Source organism: Hakea prostrata, chromosome 10, assembly GCF_041222555.1.
Source record: "Hakea prostrata isolate BN-2017 chromosome 10, UWA_Hpros_2, whole genome shotgun sequence".
Taxonomy (NCBI): Eukaryota; Viridiplantae; Streptophyta; class Magnoliopsida; order Proteales; family Proteaceae; genus Hakea; species Hakea prostrata.
Window position 1 is genome coordinate 41158863 of NC_142609.1, and position 25931 is coordinate 41184793.

At 41.2% G+C, this 25931-nt stretch overlaps 3 protein-coding genes across 4 annotated transcripts in view; 2 read left to right on the forward strand and 1 right to left on the reverse strand.

Moving 5' to 3' along the window:
* The window catches only part of BAM4 (beta-amylase 4), a 29950-nt gene extending 10874 nt beyond the window's left edge, over nt 1-19076 (forward strand). The window contains exons 3-10 of the mRNA XM_089138066.1: nt 478-727; nt 8029-8249; nt 8349-8426; nt 8512-8671; nt 12931-13184; nt 14089-14158; nt 17535-17603; nt 18398-19076. Coding sequence (XP_088994192.1) covers nt 478-727; nt 8029-8249; nt 8349-8426; nt 8512-8671; nt 12931-13184; nt 14089-14158; nt 17535-17603; nt 18398-18550 — 1255 coding nt within the window. The 3' untranslated portion in view covers nt 18551-19076. The remainder of the gene's footprint in view (nt 1-477; nt 728-8028; nt 8250-8348; nt 8427-8511; nt 8672-12930; nt 13185-14088; nt 14159-17534; nt 17604-18397) is intronic.
* A 385-nt stretch (nt 19077-19461) lies between these two features.
* Nucleotides 19462-22141, reverse strand: LOC149003026 (Pectin lyase-like superfamily protein). Of its 2 annotated transcripts, none has more exons than XM_089138069.1 (4): nt 21998-22141; nt 20985-21728; nt 19880-20018; nt 19462-19685 (listed from the first exon to the last, which is right to left on the reverse strand). In XM_089138069.1, exons 1-4 carry the CDS (start codon nt 22123-22125, stop codon nt 19464-19466), a joined length of 1233 nt encoding a protein of 410 aa, XP_088994195.1. In that variant the 5' UTR covers nt 22126-22141; the 3' UTR covers nt 19462-19463. The 2 variants fall into 2 exon arrangements, with proteins under 2 accessions (XP_088994195.1, XP_088994194.1); XM_089138068.1 differs by having other exon boundaries at nt 20985-21734.
* A 1050-nt stretch (nt 22142-23191) lies between these two features.
* On the forward strand, nt 23192-24392 carry TIC20-V (TIC 20-v-like protein). Its single transcript, XM_089138070.1, has one exon. It carries the CDS (start codon nt 23433-23435, stop codon nt 24081-24083), a length of 651 nt encoding a protein of 216 aa, XP_088994196.1. The 5' UTR covers nt 23192-23432; the 3' UTR covers nt 24084-24392.
* The last annotated feature ends 1539 nt before the right edge of the window (nt 24393-25931 follow it).

Here is a 25931-nt window from a genome sequence, read left to right on the forward strand (position 1 = left end):
AGAGGAGAAAGTTTACCAGTAATCCATAATTGACTCCAAAAAAATAATTTGTATTTTGGTACACCCTTGAAAAGCTTGAATTTTCAAAAACAAATTCCACCAGTGAAGTATGTATATCAGCCTATTGTGAAATTCTGTAAAACATCAGTAAATTTGACTTTGCTAGTTTGTTAGGATTTTTGAAATTCGACAGATAATTCAAATCATATATGTGAAAGTAGCAAAATATAGGCAATTTTTAAATTTCTGTTGAATATTTGAACCATTGTTAGCGTCTCCCTCTCTCTCTTTCTCTCTCTCTCTCTTTTATATGGCAATATCCACTTAGAACACTTATGATGGCTGCACCATTTATAAGTATTGGATTGCATTTTGTTATATAAATTACATTCTTTATTTCAGTTTTTCTTTTTGATTCTTAATTTTCTTTAATGGTGACATAGAAACCTTGTATATGTTGCTTCTTTGGTGTTTCAGAGTCAAGGCCTTAACTATGTCTCTAAAAGCGCTCAAGTTGGCAGGTGTTCATGGAATTGCAGTAGAGGTTTGGTGGGGCATTGTAGAGCGTCATTCTCCTCTTTCCTATAACTGGTCTCTATATGAAGAGCTCTTCAAACTAATCTCTCAGTCTGGGCTGAAGTTACAGGTTGCATTGTGTTTTCATTCTAATGTGCATTTGTCTTCTAAGGGAAAAGGGGCCGTCAGTCTTCCACTGTGGATTATGGAGGTAAGCATATTAGAGTTTATTCATTTTGGATGCATTACCCACATGGTTTAAAAATATGGAATAAGATTGGCTATTCAGGTCAGATAGGAATTGTCTGATTCATATTTATTTCCGATGTTTTGGCCAATTCCTGATTGATTCCTGCTTGTAACTGAATCAGAATTGAAATTCATGGAGGCTAATTCCACTTAAAATCATCTGAACTCTTAAAACATTCCTAGTTATTGAGCAATCCTACTGAACTGGCAGTTTTGAGTAGCAATCCAGAACTGCAGAATCAATGGCAGGCTTTAGGGTTCTATGTTGGAAACCAATAAATGTACTGATATCAAGGGTTGATCATTAAACAGAATTCCAAATCAGAAATAGGAAATCCAGAATTTGAAGTTGGTGTAGGAGTTCTGAAATTGATGAAAATATGTCTTTTTCAAAAGCATGAACTGATCTATAAATAGAGTAATAAAAGTTGATGTTGAGACTATCGATTATGGTAGAACGGCTTGAATTGATCAGTGTGATCTCAAGCCCTCTATTTATAATAAAGTGGAAAGAACACTATTATGTAAATACCCTTACTTGGGTATCAAGAAATAGAAAATTATTTGAACAAAAACTTTAATAGAGTTGAACTTCTAGTAGAACTCAACCAACACTCCCCCTCAAGTTGAGGCATAGATATTAGTTATGCCCAACTTGCCTAAGAAGGAAATCTCCTTCCTTCAATCCCTTAGTGAGAATATCTACCACTTGGTCTCTAGACCTCTTAAAAGACATGCAGATGAGACCTTGTTCTAGCTTTCCTTTGACAAAATACTTGTCAATTTCAATGTGTTTAGTTCGATCATGTTGCACATGATTATTGAATGGTAGCCTTGTTGTCACATTATAGCATCATAGACTCCAATATCTTCTAGCAAGCCTTTCAACATGATAGCTCACAAACTCCACGAACCATAGCTTTATATTCAACTTTGTTTCTTACTTCTCCAAGTAACTAAATTACCTATAACAAAGGTACAGTAACCTGAAATTGACTTCTTGTCAGGAGATCTAGCCCATTCTGCATCAATTTATGCTTCTACTCTTAGATTATCAGTGGGTGACAAAAGTATTCCTTTTCCAGGAGTTCCCTTCAAATACTGTAGTCTTCTAGTGACAACCTTCATATGAGCTAAATATGGATCATGCATGAACTAGCTCACTATCCTATAGCATAAGAGATGTTTGGCCTGGTGTGGGATAGTAAATAAGCTTCCCTACTAGCCTTTGGTATCTTCCTTTGTCCACTGGTTCTCCCCGTTTTTCCTTAATTTTAGCTCATGCTTCAATAGGAAGATCAACTGCTTTACACCCCAACATTCCCACTTATGATAATAAATCTAGGACATACTTTCTTTGGGATATATACCCTTCTTTGATCGAGCCATCTCAATCCCTAAGAAGTATTGTAACTTCCTTAGATCTTTAATCTCAAACTCTTTGCCAAGTGAATTTCCTCACCATCATTCCATGTGATGACAATATCCTCCATATAAACAATGAGAAGTGTGATATTAGTACATGACTTCTTGACAAACAGTACATGATTAGCATTGCTTTGCTTGTACCCAATAGAAGTCATTGCCTTCAGGAGGCGTCCAAACCAGCATCTAGGAGATTGTTTTAACCCATAAATTGACCTCTTCAACCGACAAACTTTCCTTACAGTATTGTCATCGGAGAAACCATATGAGTTTTAACATATAAACTTCTTCCTCTAACTCCGCATGTGAGAAGGCATTCTTTATGTCTAGTTGGTGCCAGTTCCAGTCTTTGTTCATAGATACAGAAAACAGAATTCTGACAGTGTTCAATTTCACAACAGGCACAAAAGTCTCTTGTTAATTAATACCATAGGTTTGGGTAAACCCCTTTGCAACTAGTTTGGCCTTCAACTTGTTGATTGATCCATCTATATCTTGTTTAACCACAAACATCCATTTGCAGCCAACGGGTTTTTTTCCTGGAGGAAGTGTAACCAGCTCCCAAATATCATTTTTCTTCATTGCTTGCATTTCCTCTACCGTAGTTGTTTTTCATCTCTTATCAGTATAGGCTTCCTACCAACTTATAGGAATAGATATAGACGATGGAGAGGATATAAAAGCACGATAAGAGTCAGTCAAAGAGTCATAAGAAACATATTTAGCTATGAGATTCTGGAGTACAAGATCGACTCCTTTTCTAACAACAATAAGAAGATCAGAATTAGATACCTCAGGGGGAACAGTAGAATTTGATTATGGACCAGGAGACTGAAGTGGTAACGTGTCACCTTTCTCCACCTGCTTTGGCCGGTTGTAATTCTTCCCTGAAAAATCTGCACCACTTTATTCTGGTCAATCATGTTTTGAAAGACCTCAATAGTTTGCCTCACAGGAGTAGTCTCCCCCTGACCAGGTTCTTCACATGGTTCTAAATGAAAGGGGAGAATTAGAGTCCTCAGGTATATTGGCCGAAGTCTCCCTTTGGTTAGGAAACTCTTCTTGAACTCCTAAGTTGTGTTGTGGTGGTAAGTGGGAGTCTTTATGTGTGATTTTTGGTCTAGAGTTGGAAAGAACACCTTTCCTCTGGGACTCTCCCCCTGGAGAGGTGTATAGTAAGGGTAAGACTCATTAAAAGTTATATCCATGGATACAATGGTTTTCCTGGAAGGAGGATGATAACATTTGTACCCTTTTTGAGTAGCGAATACCCAGAAATATGCAACGTAGGCCGTGGGGAGCTAGTTTACTCTAGTGGGTTGTGATTCTGGCATAACATGCACATCCAAAGACCTTTGGGGGAATAACAAAAGAAGAGGCTCCCTGGAGAATCTCATTAGGACATTCAAAACCAAGTATCCTATTGGGCATCTTATTCATAAGGTAAGAGGCAATGAATATAGCATCATTCCAATATTGGTTAGAGACATTCATAACAATCATAATTGAACGGGCTATCTCTAAAAGATGCCGATTCTTCCTTTCGACAACCCCATTTTGGGCAGTGGTATCAACTCAACCGGTCTGGTGTATTATGCCAGAGTCAGAGAGATATCTCTGAAATTCACCATCAATATACTAAGTGCCATTATCATTGCGAAGGATCTTCACAGTGGCATTGAACTAAGTTTTAATCATATTATGAAAAATCACGCAAACATCGAAAAACCTCATGTTTTTGTTTTAAAAGGTAAATTCATGTAGAACGAGAGTGACAATCAATAAAAATAACAAAGTGCATATGGCCAGTAATAGACACACGTCGGAGGGCCCCCCAGTTATCAGTATGAATTACTACAAAAGGAATATATTTTCTATTATGAAGAGAAGGTAAATAAGTAAAACGAGTTTGCTTCGCAAAAATGCAGGCTTCACAAAACAATTCATCCTTTTTACAAGAAGAAACTAAATCAGGAAATACTTTCTTAAGAGTTCCTAAAGGGGATGACCTAGCCTACGGTGCCACTGATGAAGGTCTGATATTGCCAAATGGACCTGATTAGAAGATGTAGTTAAAACTCGATTAGGAAAGAAAAAGAGAAGAGAGAGAAGAAAATATGGGGGAAGAACTTTGCTGCAACTACACCACCATCGCCTCCTCCATCGAACCATCGCCTCCATCGTCTGCAATCTGAGCCTTCCTCTTCCATCGCCTTCTTCTGTGTCTTTCAAATTGTCGAACCCACCTAAGAAAACCCCATCTGCTTCCTCTTCCATCGTGTTCTTTTGTCTCTCGAACGATCGAACCGACCTATTAAAAAGCCCCCCCATCGAACCGACCCAATTGACCCCTATTGACCCAATGAACCAAACCCAATGAATAACCTTCTTTAGAACGGCTTGAATTGATCAGTGTGATCTCAAACCCTCTATTTATAATAAAGTGAAAATAACACTATTACATAAATACCCTTACTTAGGTAACAAGAAATAGAAAATTACATGAACAAAAACTCTAATAGGGTTGAACTCCTAGTAGAACTCAACCAACAGTTGAGAACCGAAGAAATCTATCTAGCGGAATCGTATATCATCAAATCATAACAAAACTAGCTGCAAGGAATGAGAAGTTCAGAAACTTTTGTGGAAATTTATCAACTTGATTGTAGGCTTGGAATTCTATCAAAGCCTAACCTCAAATCTAGCAGGCTTTCATTTCTAAATCCAACTTGAAATCCCCAAAACAAGAAGAAATAGCCTTTTCTTTCATAAAATCATGGATTTAGGCAGCAGCCCATACACGTTATTTGTAGAATTGGTTAAAACCCTCTCAGACTCAGTACAGAAAAAGAAGCAATTCAAAATAGACTAAAGCACCTCCCAGTAGATGGCCGTATTGGGTGTCTGAAACTAGGACTCATAAAATAAAGGAACTAGCCAGGAAACTGGACTGGTTTTTGGTAATTTAATCCACCTTGAGAAACTATAATTGAAATTTGAATAAAAATGAAACAATGAAAATAAGACTCCAAATAAATTCTACAATTCTTGTTCAAAGGAGAAACCGAAAACTGAAAACCGAAGAGCCAATAAATAGATAAAATGCTAGAAAACCTGGCCATGATTGAACCACAGGCTATTTTACCTTGACCATCTTCTTCCTTCAACTGTACTGCAACTTGTACTTGTATTAAGCATCAAGCCTCTTGTTTCAACATTTTTCTCTCTACGAGAAATGTTAGGTTCAATAGAATAAACGAAGCAATCGAAAACTTTCAGTGTGGCTTTTGTAGGTAGGTTTATAGCATGAGGATTCTACTCCTTGATATGCACCAATTCCCATTGTGGCATTTGTAAGTTGTGGTTATGTATTCTTGACTAGTAGCTTAGATTTCACCTACATGCTTTTGATAAGTATCTCGTGCCTTTACTAGTAGCGGTGGATTATCGAATCCTCTTGCTGGGATGGCTGAGGCCAAGACCCTTACCTTTGTTGGGAGTTGACCTTTGCCGGAGAAGTTCCTTACTTTGCCTTACCTTCTGTCACCATGGTGAGCCCTTCTGCTTCTCTGCTCCCTCCCTCCTCCTCCTTTGCAAACCCTTCTGATTCGGATTACCCCATTAACCCTCCTTCCCAACCTTCCTTGCCTCCATCGCAAACTTGGAGCTCTCTTTTCTCCAAGCCCTCAGTTCCCTCTTCCTCAACCGACTGCTCCCTCTCTTTCATCCCACCATTGAGTTCGACTCCCCATCCCCTTGTCCATTGTCCTTCCTCTGCAACCTGTCCTAGCACCCTCCCTTGGAAATTGGCTGTTAAGGGCCAATTTCTTGGTCCGTGTCCCCCCATCAATGTTATCAAAGCTTCCCTCTCTAAGCAATGGTATGCTCAAGCCTCTCTGGAAATCTTTACCATTGACTCCGGTATTTTTTTGTTTAAACTCCCCTCTCCTTCCTGCAAAGCCAAAGCCCTCGAAGGCTCTCCCTGGTTTGTTGGTAAGACCCCTGTCTTCACCAAGGCTTGGGAACCCTCAATGCCTTTTTGCTGGGATTTTTTTCGCTCCCTCCCTTTGTGGATTAACCTCCCTGGTCTTCCCCTTGAATTCTGGAGTCTTGACTACCTCAGCCTTATTGGCTATGCTCTTGGTCGCCCTCTTCGTGTTGACCCTAAGACTCTCAATCTACAACGACTGTCTTATGCTCGAATTTGTGTGGATGTCTTTGCCGATAAGCCCCTAGGCCCTACCCCCTTGCATAGCAATTGAAGATGACTTTGGTCTTCACTACGATCAAGTTATCGCTTATGACTGGATCCCCATTAGATGCTTCGTTTGTGCTTCATTTGGTCGTGATGATATGCTCTGCCCTGCTGTCTCGAAATCTCCGGCAAACCCTTGGCCGAAGTCGCCTCCTCCCCTGTCGTTGCTTGAAGACCATGTGCCCTCTGAGCAGTTGGGCTCTTCTCTTGCTCGTATGCCTCCACTGAATGATGACATGATGCCGCCCCTTGCAAATGTTCCTGCTTCCCCCATTCTAATCATCGACAGATTGGCGAAATGCTCCATTGATGCTACTAAAGTGGCCAACACCTCTGCCGGGGGTCCAACAATTTCTTGCTCTGCTGCTGCCCTCGCTTCTGAAGTCGGTGCCGCTGCTGCAAATCCCCCTTTCTCCACCATCGGAGTCCCATTTTCTGCCCTTTCTTTGACCGACTTGCTTTCACACCCTCTAAATCCTTCTCCCACATCTTCTGCCAACCAATTTACCGCCGGAATCCATCATTCTGCTCCATCTTCCACGGCGCCGGTAGCTTGCACTTACCGGAGGCGTCGATCCAAGCAAAATCCTGCCCAATCAACGAATATCTGCCATCTCATAGCCACCGATGTCACTGCTGTCTCTGCCCTAACCTGTGACCCTGCATCTTCCACCTACAACCCTTCATCTTCCACCGAAACTATGAGCCCTTCTCCCAACCTCCCTGTGACGCTACCTTTCTCGCTTGATCCTCATATTGCCGACTTCCCCTTTCATGAAAACTCCTCCTCTGGAATCCCTGATCAACCGTCACCGCCTCTGCCCCTTTTCATTTCAATGAATGGTCTTCTGGGAAATGCTTCCCAAGATAACCCTTTCAACCCTCTCTCATCCCACGATCTTGACATTCGGACCACCTTAACCCCCACCAATTCTTTGTTGGGCCCCTTGCCTCTTGGGCCCATGTCCTTCAAGCCCAGCTCTCCCCAAAATCTGCCTCTAGCCTCCTCACTATACACCTTGGCCCATGGGCCTCTTCAATCCAACCCTAGTTCCTCTCTGATCTCGTCCATCTCCCCTACTCGGAATTACCAAGCCCACTCCCCTAAATTTGCTTGCTCGGCCATCCCTCAAGCATGCAACTCGACCCTTCCCGATCTCGATTTGGATCCTCCCCTCTCTCCCCCATTGCTTGTCCCTGACCAACCTGACTGTCGTAGGAGCAGTCGCCCTGCTAAAGTGCACAACCCTTTTGGAGATGACTTCTTGGTGGATCTTAGGTCATCAAAAAAGAAGAAGAAGAACAAGAAGAAATCTGCAATATAGTTGTTTCGGCCATGTTCGGTTTTCCCAATTCGCTCTGATTTTTTGGTTTGTTAGTGGTCTTTTGCCTTTTTCCTTTGTTTGCGATGTTGTAAGTGCGATGTTGTAAATGCATTGTTGTTTTTAATATAATTATTTATTCACCCAACAAAAAAGTATCTCGTGCCTTTATCAAGGAAGGGGGGAAAACTTTTTTTTTGTTTGAATTTAAAAAACATGAAGTGAAAGCACAAGAACTAATGTGTTGCATTTCCTTTTCAGATTGGATATTTGAATAGGGATATCTATTATCGAGACCAAAAAGGGTCTTCAAATGAGGATTATCTTACATTAGGAGTGGACCACATACCTTTATTTTGTGGTCGAACTGCCCTCCAGTGCTATGAAGATTTTATGTTCAGTTTTTTGGAAAAATTTAGGTCACTTATGGGAAATGTAATTGAAGAAGTAAGCGTTGGACTTGGCCCTTCTGGGGAGCTGAGGTGATTGTCTTTCTTTGTGATTTTCTTTTTTTGGGTTTCATGTATTTTTTTAATCAAATTTGAAGCCTGTGCAAAATTTTCTGACAATGTAGCCTCTAGGTACCCAGCCCATCCTTTTGAAGATGGTAGATGGAGATTTCCTGGAATTGGTGAGTTCCAGTGTTATGACAAGTACATGTAAGTCCTAATAAACTTTCAGCTTTATGTACTTGGTCATTTTTGAGTTTATTGTTTTTTGCCAAAACCAAGCATTCTTTGTCAGGATGGAGGACTTGAAGAGAGCTGCATGTGAGGCAGGAAGACCGCAGTGGGGAGATGAGGGCCCACAGAATGCTGGCCGTTATAACAGTTTTCCATTTGGAATACCATTCTTTGAAGAGGGAGGAGAAAGCTTTCTTTCTGATTATGGTCGCTTTTTTCTTGTATGTATTTAAACTTGCCTCATTTGTCTTTTCAGTATCAGCCCCATAGTCAGACCACAGAAACATGGTGCAAAGCGCATTTACTGATCAGTACTGAAACATCATCTGTTAAAATATATAGATCAATACCTAAGGCTTTACCAGGTAGAGTTGAGTGGGTAGTCTGTTTTGTCTAAAAATGATAGTAGTAAGAGGGAATGCTACTTTTTATTTGCTTCTATGATTTATGATAAACTGATGAAAATCATTGGGAAAACTATGGCTGGTGTCAGTGTGAGCACACATATTTGAACACAAGCATATATGGTCAGTACTTTTTTGTGCTGACGCAGCATGAAATTAATATCTTCAGCGCCAGATAATTAAAAGAGAAAATAAGAAAAAAAGGCAGGAGAATAGAAAAGAATTAAGAGACAACTAACACAAGAAAATCTACTAATAGAGTAGCATGTGAAGTCAAATTTACCATAATGATCAAGTGCTAACTGAGAAACAGTACCTAAGAGAAAAAGAACTAGGGGAACTCTTAGTGCCATGACAGGATTCAGAATTGTCTCTGTCGTGGTCTGGATCCAATACTTCTAATGTATTGAGGAGTAGTATTAAAAGTTCAATACAATTACTGATGTAGATTCAGCACCAAATTGGGCCATGATCCCTTGGCATCAACACAGGGCTGATAGATATAGGAGCTGGGCTTGTGTCCCATAGGTTTACATGGTCATGTGCCTATTCTCTGGGCTTAAAATCAAATATATAGGCTAAGTACAAATATAGCTAATTAATTATTTCAATTTTGTTTTGGAGGTTAGTAACCACCTAAAAGTTATATGACTTAATTAGAATTCTAGGTCCAATTTCAGTTCATTATGGGTAGATTAACTATTGGAATTTATGTTTCTTTTCAGGATGGAATTGGTCCATTTCAAGTGTGAATAGGACTCAAGTTTGTAATGTTGATTAGCCCTATTTATACCTCACTTGATTGGAGAATAGATCATGCAAGTTTTAATGCAATTTGTGCCTGAGAAAAGTTTCTCTGATGTCTTCCTTTGGGAGTTTCAGATATAGTATTTCAAGTCTAGATCAGGGTTCCCTGGTTTAAATTTGCCTGGGATACTAAGTGCTTAAGTCTAAGATTCTTTTGAGGAATTCAGTGCTTGAAGTCCGGATCACCTCTCGTGACTTTGGATTTAGTCTTCCTCATTGAAGATCAATCATTTACTTTGAAATTGCTCCCAAGGTCCCATTGAACCAGTAAGTTCCACCGCAGAATTCTCGCCAAGCTCCAAACCCTAAGCCCCTCTTTTGTCCCCATTCAATCAGCCTCATCCCCTGCTCCATTCTCACCATTCGAAATCACTACAACGGTAAAACCTCCATCCAAAGCTCAAATACCATTAAAATACTGTCTGCAACTTTTCTGCAGATTTTCCTTGCATTTTGTGACATTTCAACACAGACCAATCTGACCGTCAGATCGTCTGCTCCATTTTTTATCCAACTTTCAGTCCCATCCACACCCCAGATCGCTAGCTATAGGGTTTCCCAAAATCCTAAATCTGATCCCATCTTCCTTCCCTATTTGATCCTTCTCATCCACACCCTACTGACAAGCCATTCATATCTGGATCCAATCGGACCAGCCGATTTCCTGAAATTAACCTTTCCCATCCACACCCTGAAACCCTGGTTCTAGCAAAACCCTAAACTGCCCTACGAATTTCAAGACCGACTCTGTATCCATCAGAATCTGCTCTTTTTTTACTTGAAGCTTGTTGTTAATTGCTTAACTACTCAAACAGTCTTAACCTTACATGACCCCTAATTCCCATGACATAGAAAACTGTGAAAACCCAACCTCAACCCTTTTTGAGCCTGGTTCTGGTTTTAGACCCTACACCGGGTCTCAGTCAAATTGAGGCTACATCAATTACAGCCAAAGACTAAGTAAATAGAAATGACAAAAATAACTCAATATATACTAAGATACTAAATAGTAAATATAGACCACTCTGACAGTAGATTATTTTACACTTTATGTACAGTCTTGAACATATATAGCACTTCTAGCTGCCTGTGGTTAGCAATACTATCACAAGTCACACTAATCCTTGGCATCAATAGTGGAGAAACAGCTAGACAAAAGGAACAACATTAGTGGTAGAGAATACCAACCTTAATCCAAAGTATCATAGCAACATGAAGTCAAGGGCAACACCATCAGCTCTTCTCAAGGAAGATACATAGTAATCTTTACAAAGAAGGCAGATAAAAGAACATCATGGTAGTGAGCTTCACCAAAAAGACAGATAGAAGTGCAGCATAGGTTGCTGCAAACCATGGATTAGCAGTATATATTGCTGTTAACCACGTATAAAGAGTGACATAAGTTGATGCAAACAACAGATAACATAAGCTACTAGGAAGTAGGAACCACAATAACGTAAGGTAGTTGCAAATCACAGTAGAATAAATAAGGTTCCTGGAATTTACAAGTAACAGCATAAGTTTGCTGTAAACCATAAGATACCAACATAAGGTTGCTGGGAACCACAAGTAACAATCTTGTTGGCTGTAACTGCCTTACTTCACATGACAAGTAAACATCCACATAAGAATTTGTTGCTGATGACGAGCAGATGACACGATGCATACCACAAACATCTTCATAAGAAAATCATTGCTGATGACAAGAGCTGATAACACTATGCTGATGACCTGAACAGGTAAGCAGATGACAGCATGTTGATGATATGATAATGAATCTCCAAGTAGGTAATAGTAACCACTCTTCCCCTCACATGTAGCAGTACATGTGCACGAACGACGTGGAGGATGATAATGATAATCTCCAAGTAGATTATAATAATAATTCTCTCCCTTTCACGTAGCAGTATATGTAGACAAAATGCCAGATCTGATATATAATATGATTTTACTTTAGCAGAATAACCATTAGCTGCATTTTTGAGAGTCAACTAGCACCCAGAACCACCAATTAGCAGACTCTATTTGACACAGACAAGGAAGATGAGTGATAAATTAATTATTCAAAACAAGGGAGCTTGATGTCTCCCAGATTCTGACCAAATGTTCCTTGTATAAAATAGCCGCAATCCCCAAAATACTGGGTTGCAGCAGCCAACAAGTGGTTTGCATCCATGTCATCCACAAGCCATAAAAGCCTTAAAATTATCAGAGAGCAGGCTGACAATATTGCAATAGTCTAAAAGGATTATCATAGTAGCGAGAGTTGCTCTGGGCCCCACCTGAATGTGAAAAGGTCAATGATCAAGATGTAATGGCAGTGACATAATTCTGTTCAAAAGCTGATAAGAAATTGGGAAGGATGCTAATGGAATCTAAATTATGGAAATGGCATATAATCAAGGAGACCAGAAGATCACAAAGCAGCATATAAATGAACCTTACAGGAGCAGAATAGGAAACATGCTAGGTAGTGCAGATCAGACGGCTTCATCAACCAAACAGAGGGCAGCAGTGGAAGAAACAATATCTGATGGTTTTTTCTTCCTTGCTCTCTTCATCTCTCCGATACCATGTCTTCAGGACCAAAGAAGAAAAAGAAAAGGAAACAAGAAGAAGACAGGAAGAAGGAGAGGAGAAGAGAACCAAGAGACATTGAACTGTGGGAATCCTAGCAGAACCAAGAGACATTGAACTGGGGGAATCCTAGCGTCAGGATAGGATTCACAATTGTATCTGTTGTGGCCTTGGTCCATAAAACATGTAACGTATTAAAGACTCCAAGAATTTGTATTTTAATTGCCAAAGACAGAAATTATGTAAAATACTAACATAAAGTATCATTAGTAACTAATGACACTCCCCCTAACATTTAGAGTATTTAAAAGGTACCTTGTAAGTAAAAGTGTACTTGGACTCTGTCAGTGGTGGTGATTTTCTCTTGCCAAGTGATTCTTTAATCACTAATTCACTGTTGACAGTTGACAACACAAATTGGAGTTATGACTTATTCATTAAAAAGGAATAAATAGAGAAATAGAAGTGATTATAGAGTAAGGTATATTACAGATTTGTACATATAATCTAATTTATGTCTAGGCTTGTAGGTGACAGATTTGCCATATGATTACTTGTTCTCAACCCAATGTTTACCAATCTTGTCATTTCAGCTTATCTAAAAATGTAGAAGTATACTAGAACTTGGGTCTTGTGGTATTTTTCCTTTAAGAAGGTTAACTTTGTAATAGTGTGATTTATCTTTCTTATAGGAGTGGTACAGTGGGAAGCTGATTTGTCATGCAGATACTATTCTAGAAATGGCTTCAAAATTGTTGAATACAGCTCAAGATACTGGAGCAAATCCAGTCTTATTGGTGGCCAAAATTGGAGGAATATATTGGTGGTACCAAACAGATTCACATCCTGCAGAACTAACAGCTGGTTACTACAACACGGCTCTAAGGGATGGGTACGATCCATTGGTTTCTGTGGTTTCTCGTCATGGAGCTGCTTTGCATGTCTCGTGAGTTCCAGAATTAACTTGATGTTTTTTCCTCCTGTGTGTTTTGAGCATATTGATGAATTGACTTATCTTTTGATCCACTGTGATCTAGCATCTGATATGTGTTTTATTTCTTTGAAGTGACTTGAATTTGTTTGCTGTAATTGTTCTGCATCTGGTTGACTTGAAGTGTATTTATTGATACACAAAAAACTTATGTTTCTGGAATAGCATAGGAAAAGTAGATTGCTTTGACATAATACCATTCAGGGAACTAAAAATTGCTTGTTTTTTATTTTAATCAGCTAGACTATATGCGACATACTAAAATAGTTGTACTTGATGGGGAATATATGTTTGTAGTCCAAAACAGGCTTTATATGCAATGATAAGGTAATAACAGAACTTCTGTCTAGCAGCTTAGTTGGTAATCCAGGGGTGCTTTATATGTTGGCCATGACATTTCACTGAGATGGTAAATTTCAGCCAAATAAACAATCCATGTGCTAAACTGTCTTTTCCTGTCCGATTTTGGTCAAATATGACTTCTTGACGACTGAAATTGCAAAGGAGGTCGGGGCCCGGGGGTGCCTAGACATGGTGGGACTATAAAGTTTTGATAGATCATGGAACTCAAAGATGTGACCATGTTTTTGATGGGATTCGTACAACTTTGTTAATCAACAGTTTTGTGCGCTGAAATTATAGACACGGGTCTTAGAAGGTGCTCTGAAAGGTGTTTTATGTTACCTCGTCCTCTTCGAGTGTGCTGTGTGGTAAAATGATCTGATTGGTTGAATTCATCATTGCATTTCTTCCTATGGTCTCCCTCAGATATCAATAGTTCGTGATGATCTTTTCAGATACCAGTAAATCTCCCAACTTTCCCAAGATGCTGATTTTATTGAATTTTGCTTGTTTGTAGCTGCTTAGAAATGATTGACAGTGAGACTCCATCTACCTATCTTTGCAGCCCTGAAGGTCTACTCCAACAGGTAAGATTGGAGATTTTATATTTGATTGTAATCCATTAGTAGTCTTTTGATGATCTGCGTAGCTACTTGTTAACTACTTTTTAGTGGAATTTTGCTACTGTTGACCCTTTTTGCTTTGAGGAACTCTTGCTACATTCTCAGATTGAATTTGGTCCTATGTAGTTCTTTTGCTGCTCACCTGGAGGCTTCTTTGTGTTGTCCAAATATCTGCAATTTGATAGTGTCTTTGGTACCAAATTGTGGACAAGTAGACCCTCATGTCACGGCCTTAGTTATTGACTAAGCCAACCGTGCCGGCACTAGCACTTCGCACAAGTCAGCCTAAACCCAGCGAGAGAGTAGAAGAAAGCTTAGAGCTCAAAGAGAACCTTGAGAGAACTTGTATTGCTCACTTGTTTTTATGCTTTGTACAAATGAATCCCTCCCCTATTTATAGGTGAGGTAGGATACAATGAATGGTTGTGATTTGTACAAGTGTCTAGAATCTAATGGTTAGGAATATTCTAGTGGGTCTAGATATTTCTAGGGACATTTCTAGAGACAAGATATTTTCCAGATATAGATTCCTCTAGAATCTCTCCCCTTTCTAGAATGTGGGCTAAGTGTAGCCCATTAGTATTCTTTCTAAGTTGGGCTGGACCAGGTGTGGCCCATTAGTAACTTTAGCTAAGTTGGGCTAAACCATGTATGGTTCATTAATATTATTCTATTGGGCCTACGATAAATTGGGCCGTGTCATTCTCCCCCACCTAATCCGTCGACGTCCTCGTCGTGTTTTCATCATGGAACTTCCTATATATTCTTGGAACGCCACAATGCGTTTCTTGTTCCCAACTGCTTCGCCTCGGGCAATCCCTTCCACTTCACCAAATACTCTCGACTCGGAGGCACCCCGCGTTTGCGTATTACTCGGTCCGCCATTATATAATCTGCCTCCTTGTCATAGGATGTCGTTACGCTCGTAGATGCCCTTGTAGAAGTCCCATGACTAGGATACAGGATGGATCTTGAGCTTTGGTGGGAGGTCTAGTTGGTAAGAAACCTTACCCGCCTTCTTCATGATCTTGAGCAGGCCTTCATACCGACGAACCAGTCCTTTGTGCACCTTTCGCAAGGACTTGAATTGTTGGGGTAGTAACTTCACCATGACCATATCCCCGTTTGAAGTTTGTGGGTCGTCATCCTTGTCGGCCCACTTCTTCATCTTCTTTGTGGCTTTGTCTAAGTATGACTTAGCCACGTCCAACCTTCGCCTTGGTTGTAGGCCGGGCAACCGGGGGCATCACGCCTTGAACTCCTCTAGAGTTCTCTTGACCTCCTTGGTCGGCTGCCTGGGAACATCCTCCTTGTCTTCCAAGAGTGCGCCAAATGTGTGACGCCCCTCTTCGGCTCCCTTCTTCAATGCATGGCGAAAGAAGCCGGCCCTCCTTAGTCCCTTGTATCGTTGGGACCATACAAGGTGCTCCTTCCTCCATAATGCACACCTTGTTTAAGAATGGCATAGGTACGACCTGACCGTGCAAGAATCCAGCCAAGCACCAAGCGAAGCGCCAGCACGACGACAAGTCCACGGCCCCAAGCCCCAAGACTCGACCCCGGCAACCCCCGAAGGGGGCCCGAGGACGCAAGGCCCCCCCGAGCCCCAAAGCCCCCCGGAGACAAAGTGGGGCCCCGATCAACCAGGCCCGCCAGCGGAAGCACCCACGACATCAACCCGGAGAGGGGCGCCGCCGAAGCACCAAGCGGCAAGACCCAGGCACCCCTACCGGTCTCGAGGAGGCACAGGGCCTCCGGGGCAACCCAGCCCAAGGGTCCACACAAAGGAAGCAGTCTGGGTGAAACCGCGCCACCCTCCGTCGAAGAGAACGGACCCCGGGGGGCCGACCCCCCCCACCCCAACCCGCCAGACGCCCAAACCAAAGGACCCCCCGCAAGCCGAGCAAGACACACCCGACGGAGCCGCGAGGCCCAAGAGCCCACCATGAAGTCGAAGAGAAGCCGGCAACGGACCCCAACAGAGTGGAGAACCCTCACGAGTCCGAACGACCCCGGGAGCCCGATGCGCCAAGAATGCAGCACTCCGGATAAAAGCAAGCCCGAAGCCCCAGCAGGGCACGACCCGCAGGGACCCCCCACCAAGAGCCGGCCGGAGGAGAGGACGGCGACGAGACGCTCCACGACGAGCCAAAACCGCCCAGCCAAGGAAGGCAACCCCGAGCACCCCAAGCCAGGCGGCACCCCACCCGGGCCACGCCACACACCCCACCAACGGGCCCAGGACCACTCAACAGCACACAGCCCACCGCGGCGACCCACACGGGCGAAGGGCCCAACGGGGGCCCAGGGAGAGCACCCAAAGGAACCCGAGCCCACCGGCCAGAGCTCACGGCCGCCCCCAACGCAAGGCGCCCCCCCACGCCAACCCACCCGCAGACGGCCCAAGGCACAACCAAAACCTCGCCCGCCACCGGGGAGCCCCCCAGGAGCCCCGGCACCAGAACGCGGACCGCGTCACGGCCCACACGCGCACACCCAACCAAGCACGAACCACAAAGCACGCCAGAGACAAGCCAACGCGGCACAGCACCGCACTAAGTCAGCCAAAACCCACAGAGAGAGAGAAGAAAGCAGAGCCAAAGAGAACCGAGAGAACGAGCCACGATGCGACAAATGAACCCCCCAAAGGTGAGGAGGATACAATGAATGGGGAGACAAGGCAGAATCAAGGAGGAATACAGGGCAGAACAGGGACACAGAGACAAGATATCAGAAAGACCCAGAACCCCCCAGAATGGGCTAAGGAGCCCAAGATCAAGTTGGGGACCAGGTGTGGCCCATATTTTAGCTAAGTTGGGCTAAACCATGTATGGTTCATTAATATTATTCTATTGGGCCTACGATAAATTGGGCCGTGTCACTCAGGTCCCCTACCCCACCTGTCAAGTCTCAGCTAATTTTAGTTGGCCAGTCAAAATAAGGCATTGTTTAATCTGGGATTAATATAAGGACATATTCCAATACAACGTACATGAATACCTGAAAAATAATAGGATGCATGGACATACATGGAATATTTTCTCCAATTTCAGTCTGAAATTGGAGACTTGGCAAAAATCAGTCCTTCACCTAGGTATAGCAACAGAATTCCTCTACTTTCATGTGTCATTAATGTGGTCTGCCATCAAGGCATGCCTCTCTTGGTGGGCTGCTAAGATCATTTTTTCAGTCATCTATTTCACAAACAATTTTTTTTGTATACAAACTCCAGTATGTAGGTTTCTTTTGATTATGGGAGATTTTTTCTCAACTTATAACAGTTGTGTGCTTCTTCTATTGCTTGTATTTCTTCAACCTTCATAATCAACTTTTCCCACAGATCCGTTCATTATCAGACAAAAGGGTAATACAACTCACTGGGAGAAATGCTAATGAAAGATTTGATAAGGTAACATTGTTTCATTTCCATCAACTATTTTCAATTTCTTTTTCTCCTAAAAGTAGGCAATGCATAGTTTAACTTTTTACTGGCCTGACATGGATTAACTGATTGGAAGTCTAGATATTGAAATATGGATATTAACGACAAGAGTTTGACCACTAGAGGGTTGACCCATTGGTAATGACCAACACCTCTTAATGAAGAGGTCAAGGTTCGTTCTCCTTGGTGGTGTATGTAATAGCCCTCAACCTCAATATATATAAAATCGCCAGTCCACTCCCCCCCCCCCCCCCCCAACAAAACACACACACACACACACACACGTGCACGTGAGTTGAAGCTTTATAATGGGTCATAAGTCACCTTGTATATTAATATTAATAGTAATAGAACCTTCATTTAGTGGGTTGAAAATGGTTAAAATGAATCCAATGCAATCTTTGTTGGAAGAGGTTTCTCTGTCCATTCTTTCAACATAAAAAAAGGTGAGTGCTAAAGGTTTCCACACAAGCAGAGTCCAGGGAGCAATTTTCCTGCAGTCTTACCCTGCAGTCTTTGCTGCGAGGCTGTTTGGGTGTCTTGACCTTAAGACTACAACTGTGGTCCACCAATCATTGTGCCAAGGCTTGCCCTTCCATTCTTTCAACATTAACCATATAAAATCTATGGAAGGTATGACAGTGGACCTTCATTTGATTCTTTCAGTTAGGGATAGTGGATCCCATCTTGATTGTGGTTGGCTTTTTTTTTTCATCCTTGTCAATCTTTTCCCTTACATCCTATTTGTATTCCGCTTGCAGGCTGGACTGTGGCAAATAATTGCTAACTGTTACCATCCACAGTCAGAGGCTGTACGGTCATTTACTTATTTCCGGATGAATGATAAGATTTTCAGGGTTGAGAATTGGAACAACTTTGTCCCATTTGTGAGAAAAATGAACACAGCAATGTAAAGTACAGTAAAAATCAATTTAATATTAAACCCTATTTTTTCAGTAATAAAGATTTCCTCATCCTGCAAAGTTGAAAGCGGTCATGGAACTACTTAACTAAGAAGTGGTAACTGGATGATGGAAGGTCAAGGAACTTGAAGTGATGAGAAAAGGAGTGGTTGTGCGTGAGTTGGTGGAGAAAAAAGGCATATGAAGTGCACAAGGCTCTGCCCCTTCAGGGTCTAGGGAGGGGCAAGTAGAACAAAGACACTATCCTACATTTGGTGAAATGGGATTCATGTGTAGCCCTAAGTATTTGTTCAAGGGTTCCTTGGCTAGCAGATCTCCAGAGCAAATTAACAATTTTTTTTTCTCCCTCCATTTTTAGAGGAAGATGGTTGCTTCCAAAGTTCATGTCTTTACCTTCTAAGAGATGTATTTGTGTATTTTTATATTGCCTACTGAAGCTACATTAGATGTATGGGTTGAATGAAGATAGATTTTGGCCAGAAACGTATATATTTGATCCTTGATGTGCAGGTCTCATGATAACTGTTGTGAATTATGTTTTTGAATAGGAAAAAGAAAAAAAGAGAGAAAGTTATCATGATTCTGTTACTGCTTAATTTCTTGTCTGTGTGTGATAATTATTACTTTAGATGAAATTTTCATTTTTTTTATATTAAACTGATTTATTAAGTAAAAGAAAGTTCAATTACTAGACTTGAAATGTTCCTCTTCTTCTTCTTCTTCCTTTTTTTCCCCCCAAATTGGTTGCACAGTTGTGATAATCACAGAAACTTCCACTTTTGGAAAGAATACATATTAAGAAAGCACTGGTTGAAAGAGCAGATGTAGCCCATCTGGCCGTTGAGAGCTCCTACTGATGCACTCAAGTGTGGCAACTGGAAAGCCATCTCTGCTGTTGGGAACTTCAGCAAATCTGTCCCATTTGACAACTGAGAGCACCTGCAGTCACATTTAGGGTGGTTAGAAATGAAGCTGGCCTCGCAAACATGCTTGAAGCCTTTACATAGTTCTGTGAATTGTTGTTCCCAGAAGGAGTAAAGAATGCGCCATTCACTGTCATATCCCCGGTTGATCTCCAGTTCCATGCCTTCCATTCCACCTCTGCTGAATATATTCTTCTAGTTACCTGTAAGGTAAGACACATGAGATTATATATCGGTAAGAGATATGTATCGATGTTCTTAATTCGTATGTGTATCTGTGGTGATTGTTAGCAAAATCTGTTCTATATAGTTAACAGGTGTGGTATGGATTTGGATTTCTTTTTGCAGATCATCTGATTTCAACACTGCTACATATCAGTAAAAAAGAGAGACTTACCTCCTTCAAGGAATTATCTTGAGGTGCAACGAAGACATTCCCTTGACTATTGATCGTTGGATTGGCACTCCCACCGATCGCATACAGCTCCCAACCGGTATATAAATTATTCACAATATGAAAATATCCATGCCTACACCTGCTAGAGCTCCAGATTAAGCAATTAATGGAAATCTATCTTCATTACAAAGTTGCCACACAGAACAGTCAGTTAAGGGCTTTAGTTGGTTGTTCAGGTATTAGGAATCAAATCCTGCCATTCTGGGGTCAAACCAACCTGGAAAGTTTTAATTGTTATTCGGCAAAGAGTTCTCTATTTTTTTATTTTTTCCATTTTTTTTGGGTTCAACAGTACGTTCATTTCATTAAGCAAAACTCTCCAAACCAAGCGGCCTGGTCTCTATTCCGAAGCATGGAAGAAGCCTTGAATCAGTCTAATTCCTGGCATTGGTGTTTTTGGTACAAAGGTGTTTTTTATATATAGGGGATGGAGATATTACATACACTATCAGTGAGAGTTGAACCTACAAAGTCTTCATTAAGAGGTGTTAGTCATTATTGAGTAACCATGCGATGGTCCCGAAACTGGTGTTTTCCATACAGGATTCATAAGTACCGAAATGAAGATGACACATGGAGTAGACAGCTGAAGAACAACTGCATAGATACTTGGTAATGACATGACTGGAGAACCTTTCAGAATGTGCCCATATTATGAACTAGATTGACTCAAATGCCAAGACTTGATCAAAATAGATCCAAATCCTCTTCACCCAACCTGTTTGTGCCCCATCCTCCCGCTCTCATGGGCTGACACAGGTAGGCCCCTGTGTCTGGCCTTATGTGAGAGGGGAAGGATGCAGGCACAGGCAGGTTTAGTAGGGAGGATCTCTACTCAATCAAACTTTCTTGAAATCTTGATGGTGAAGACTGAAGAAGTCCTTTACCATGTGTTGCCCACGAGAAACTAGGTCCATCTCTTAATGGGTTCTCAATCATTTAATAGTCTATCCTGGTGAAGACACATAATGGACCCATTGGGTGTTGCAGAAATACTTCTCCTTAAATGTAAGTGACATTAAAATCGATGTAGGTGTTATCATACCTTGGAATTCTTTGAACTAGGCCTTCTCCAAAGTAATTGAAGGCAATGGTAACCTGCATGTTCTTATCAGGAAGAAAATCATCACTATGACCCATAAGCATAACTTCATCATGGTAAGCCATACGATTGTTGGAGATGGTAATGGAAGTGGATCCATAGGTGACATCAATGAGTCCATCATGGCAGTAAGAGAGAGTGCAGTGATCAATCCACACATGAGCAGAGTTGAAGACAGAAATCCCATCTCCATCAGAGATATCTCTCCAACCATAATGACTGGGTGAGTCTCTAACCATGGTTTTCCCTCCTGGCTTACAGTGATGAATCTGGATACCATGTATGATAATGTTGGTCACATTAGATAGTGTAATACAAGGTCCGTCTGCAATTTCCACATTAGCTCCTCTTCCATCTATTGTCTTGAATGAGTTAACAAGGAGTTCATCTTTTAGTTCAATGATCATATCACCTTCAAAGATGATCCATAAGGGTTCTTCTTGGATGACTGCATACCGTAATGTGCCCTGAATTGGGTTCATTGGGTCATCATTTTCTGGGTCTGTCACAACATAAAACTCGCCATCACGGCCACCGGTGGCGTCACGGCCAAACCCCACAGCACAATCTGCAAGCATTTTCCGGTTGGCATAGTTATGCCACTCAGGGTCACACCTCCAACAGTCATCCATGGGGTTGCCTGTCTTGCATGCCTCTGTGTTCTTTGGTTGTCCTCTTGGTGAGCTCCTGCTCCTGGGTTTTAGTATTGTTAGTTTTTTCCTTTGTCTTAAAAGTGAAAAAAATAAAATCTAGGCAACCCATCAACAAAATTCTTAGAATTAAGCTAGAGAAGTGTCCAATGAGCATCACAAATGCTCAGCCACAAAAAAAGTGAGGAAGAGATGTATAATCCAAGTGTAAGAATCATGGAGTTCAGCATTTCTGTCTAAGAAGAAAAGAAAATGAAAGATCTTCTAGGAGAGGATATAAACAAGCTAAAGTATATGAGCTCATACCATTTGTTTGCTTCAGGACTTGGACTTGGGGCTTCAACATTTGAGGTGAGAGTGAAGGAAGATGCACATGGGAAGAAGAAGAAGAAGAAGAAGAAGATGATAAGAAAGAAGAGGGAGAAAGGTAGCATTTTAAGTAACTAAGAGAAATAGAGATTAGTGTTTCAGAATTGCAGTCGATCATTGTTCTTATAGAGCATTCCCATGGTAAGAGAAACGAGCAAACACAATAGATATTAAAGGGGTGCCGTAAAAACCAGTAAATCTACTACTCTATAGCTAGTGGGTCTGCTCTCTTTATTATTTGGCTGTAGAAACATAAAAATTAAATATAGCTACTAATGCTTGAAAATTTTGGTTTCTGCTTCAAGTTCTGTGTCTAACTTTGATGCTTGAGAGGGTACAGGGTTATATGTTGGGTTCTCTATTGATCCAAGTTCTAAGCTTGGAGAGTCCAGGCTATCATCATTGTACTTGTTCCTTTGGTTTGGCTATTTCATCTCAATTTGTTTAAAGACAGGGTGGTCTACTTTCACCCATACACCATGAATTTTTAGTGAGGAAATTGCTTCCATCAAGGTTGTGACCAAATTAACCTCAAGGCTAACACAAGGATGTGGATTGATATTAAATTACAATGGATGAGAATGCAGGATGTTAGGTGCTTAATCAGTGCGTCAAAAAATTTTAATTCGCCTATACATCAAATTGGATCTCATTAGGCGCATAATATATTCCTATATTTCCGCAATTGTCATCTTCAACAGCTCTCCCTCTAAGCAACTTTAACTTTAACAGTAGATAACCTTCTTTTTAGGCACCAGGTAGCACTTTCCTGGATTCAAATACTTGATGTGATGCTATACCGAACGTTAGATACTTGATCAGTTGATGTGATGCTATACCGAACGTTAGATACTTGATCAGTGCGCCAAAAACTTCAAAACTAATAGAACGAACTAATCAAGCTCTTTAATCTATCGTATACCAGCTTAGGTTTTTTTTTAGTAACCTAGCTTAGGTTGACTTAAACTAGCAGTTATACATCAAATTGAATCCCATTAAGTAGGTTACACTAGAAGCTTAGGACAAGAAATGCCATTTTAAGTTTCATGGGGACTGAGTGAGACTTTTGACACCCGGGGACTGGGTGTCTGAGAATTCTGAGGAGAGCTGCCCTTACTGTAATGAAGTTGCTGCCTTGCTGGGCAGTTCGAAAATGGATAATCGGTGACAGAAGCTGTCAGTGCTGATCTGAATCAGCATGTTAGAAATCCTGGAATCGGTATGTTCAAAAAATAAAATTTGGAATCGGTTGACTGCTCATTCCGATCCTGTTAGCCGATTCTTCAAACACTGATATCAACCGATCAGAGCAACCTCATCTATATAGTTTCAGAATTGCATTTCGATTCTAGGGACTCTCAGTGTTCGAAAAATGGCCAACGCAACCCTTTTATCCCTTTCAGTTGGCCGTCATACCTTCTGTTCCAATTCCCAATCGCCTTCTTCAATTTCTTCTCTCAAACACTCCTGCATACTCACTCTCGTCAACAATAAGAGGAAACCCAGATGCTCAAATGGGCACCGGAAGCCTATCTCCGCCCAGTCCAATGACAACAATTCTGCTGATGGTCAGGATCGGATAATCTCGGCAGTCTGCTACTTCTACCCGTTCTTTGATGGAATCCAATACGGGAAGTATGTTATTACCCAGTTTTCTCCTATTCAGGTCATCATTCAACCTTTGGTTCCTGCGATTCGGGTCTTTAAGAGCTTCCCCTTTAATGGGTTTTTGGTGTTCTTGACGCTTTACTTTGTGGTGGTTAGAAACCCTAACTTTAGTAGATACGTTAGATTTAATACCATGCAAGCTATAGTGCTTGATGTGCTGTTGATTTTCCCTGATCTTTTGGAAAGGAGCTTTAATCCAAGGGAGGGTTTTGGTTTGGATTTGCTGATGAGCTTGGATAGCACTGTGTTCTTGTATCTTCTGGTATGTTTGATTTATGGGTCGACTTCCTGCTTGTTGGGTCAGGTGCCCAGGCTACCCATTGTTGCAGAAGCAGCTGAGAGGCAAGTTCCTTGAACTCTCATTTTATTTGTTTCCCAGTTCACCTCGACTCAAATTCTATAGATTTGTATTCTACAAGGAAACAAAATCTAAAGGACTTTATATGTTCAGCAATTGGGTTACCTATTACCTTTTCTTCTCACCCCTTGTTCTATTATCAGAAGGGGGGCAATGACATTGTAACTCTTTTAAGGGCTGGTAGGTTCAGCAAATAGAGGTTCTGTACTAAGTATTTCAGTTCGGCTGATTCAAGAAGTTCCTGTTGTAGATTTTTGTTTTTATCTTGTTATCTATTTCAATATTTATCATTTCAGTTTCCTGTAATGTATTTGCGTGCTGAGAGATTTGGTTATCTTTCGTTTCCATAAGTAGGTATTCAAGTACTTGTTTGATTGCTAACCTGGACAAAGTATTTCATTCTTTCAATTGTCTTTTGTTGGCAATTCTATGCTGTGATTGCTAGGATTTCCTCCATTGCAATTTCATGTAACAGTAGGACAGTTAGGGAGAGACCGGTTAGTGGAAGAGAACAAATTAAGTTGAAAACTTAGATGCTTCAGATGATGCATTAGTGCACCTAAGCCCATGCCTGACAAGGAATCAAGATCCCAGCTGTTAGCTTCCCTCCTTTACCAATTAAAAAACATTAAGCTAAAGGTTGGATCCTTCAGAGCCTGAGAATTGCTCAAATATGAAGGCATATGTGGTGAAGAGGTATTTTACTGCTTCTCAAGGTAAAAGAAGATGAAGGAAACCAACATAGCATCAGAGTTGAAAAAACCCCGGGATGTGTACTGATAGTCTAGCCCACTACCTGTGTGAAAGTAATCTCAATTACATTCCAGCAGCAGATCAGCTTTGTCAATTGGATAATGACATTCTTGAGTGTGCATTACAATAGCAACTCTGTCTTATCCCAACTCAATGAAGGTCATATACATGAATCTGACCAAAACAGCATAGGGTGAACTGGTATCTAAATAAAAAGGAGAATAAAGAGACGAGAAATTCAAATTCAAATGGAAGTAAGAGGAAAGAGGCAATCTATGAACCCATTAGAAAGTTGATTGCTGGTCCATTCCAAATCATAGAGCTTATCAGCCAGTGGCCTATAAATTGGATCTACTTGAGACTTCATGTATCCACTGTGTATCTCTTGAAGAAATGCCTTGGCAATCCGGTGGAATATCCAAGTTTCATGCAATTATTCCTACAGCCCAACAGCAACCTCCCAAGCCATTGGCCATTCTTGGGTATACATTGTGTCTGAAAAATTCTACACACATATGAAAGCAGAGGCTAGATCTTTTTATTTTGATCATTGTAAATCCTGCAGGTCCCTGTCCAAGCAGATTAAATCAAGAGGGGACGTGTCATCCATGTACCAGTTAGAGTACATGCTGAGTTACTAAATTTAACATTAACCTAGCCAATGGGTCTGATTTAAGCACTTTATAGTTCCACAAACAAGTGCAGGAAGGAACTGCAGAGTCAGCCTAATAGAATTCTGAAGAAGTTGATCAGATTAAGTTGCCAAGCTCTTCCATCATATCTCCACTGATTAGAACACTTTACTGGACCAGTTAATTCTAGTTGGACATTCACTATAGCACATTCTGCATAATCCTTCCCATATACTATCGAGTTCACTTGGGGAATTCAACGCTTGATTTTGGCTAAGACTGGCCTTAATCTTTTAGATAGATGGAACTGGCATAATTTCTGTTTTGAGGATCTAATGGAAGTGAACTGATTTGGTTTCCTGCGGCAGTAATAGTCATCTCAATCCAGCTGAAGGCAGTGCATGAACAGGCTATGGTGTTAGGATATGCATCCTACAACAGAATGTGGGGTAACTGCTAG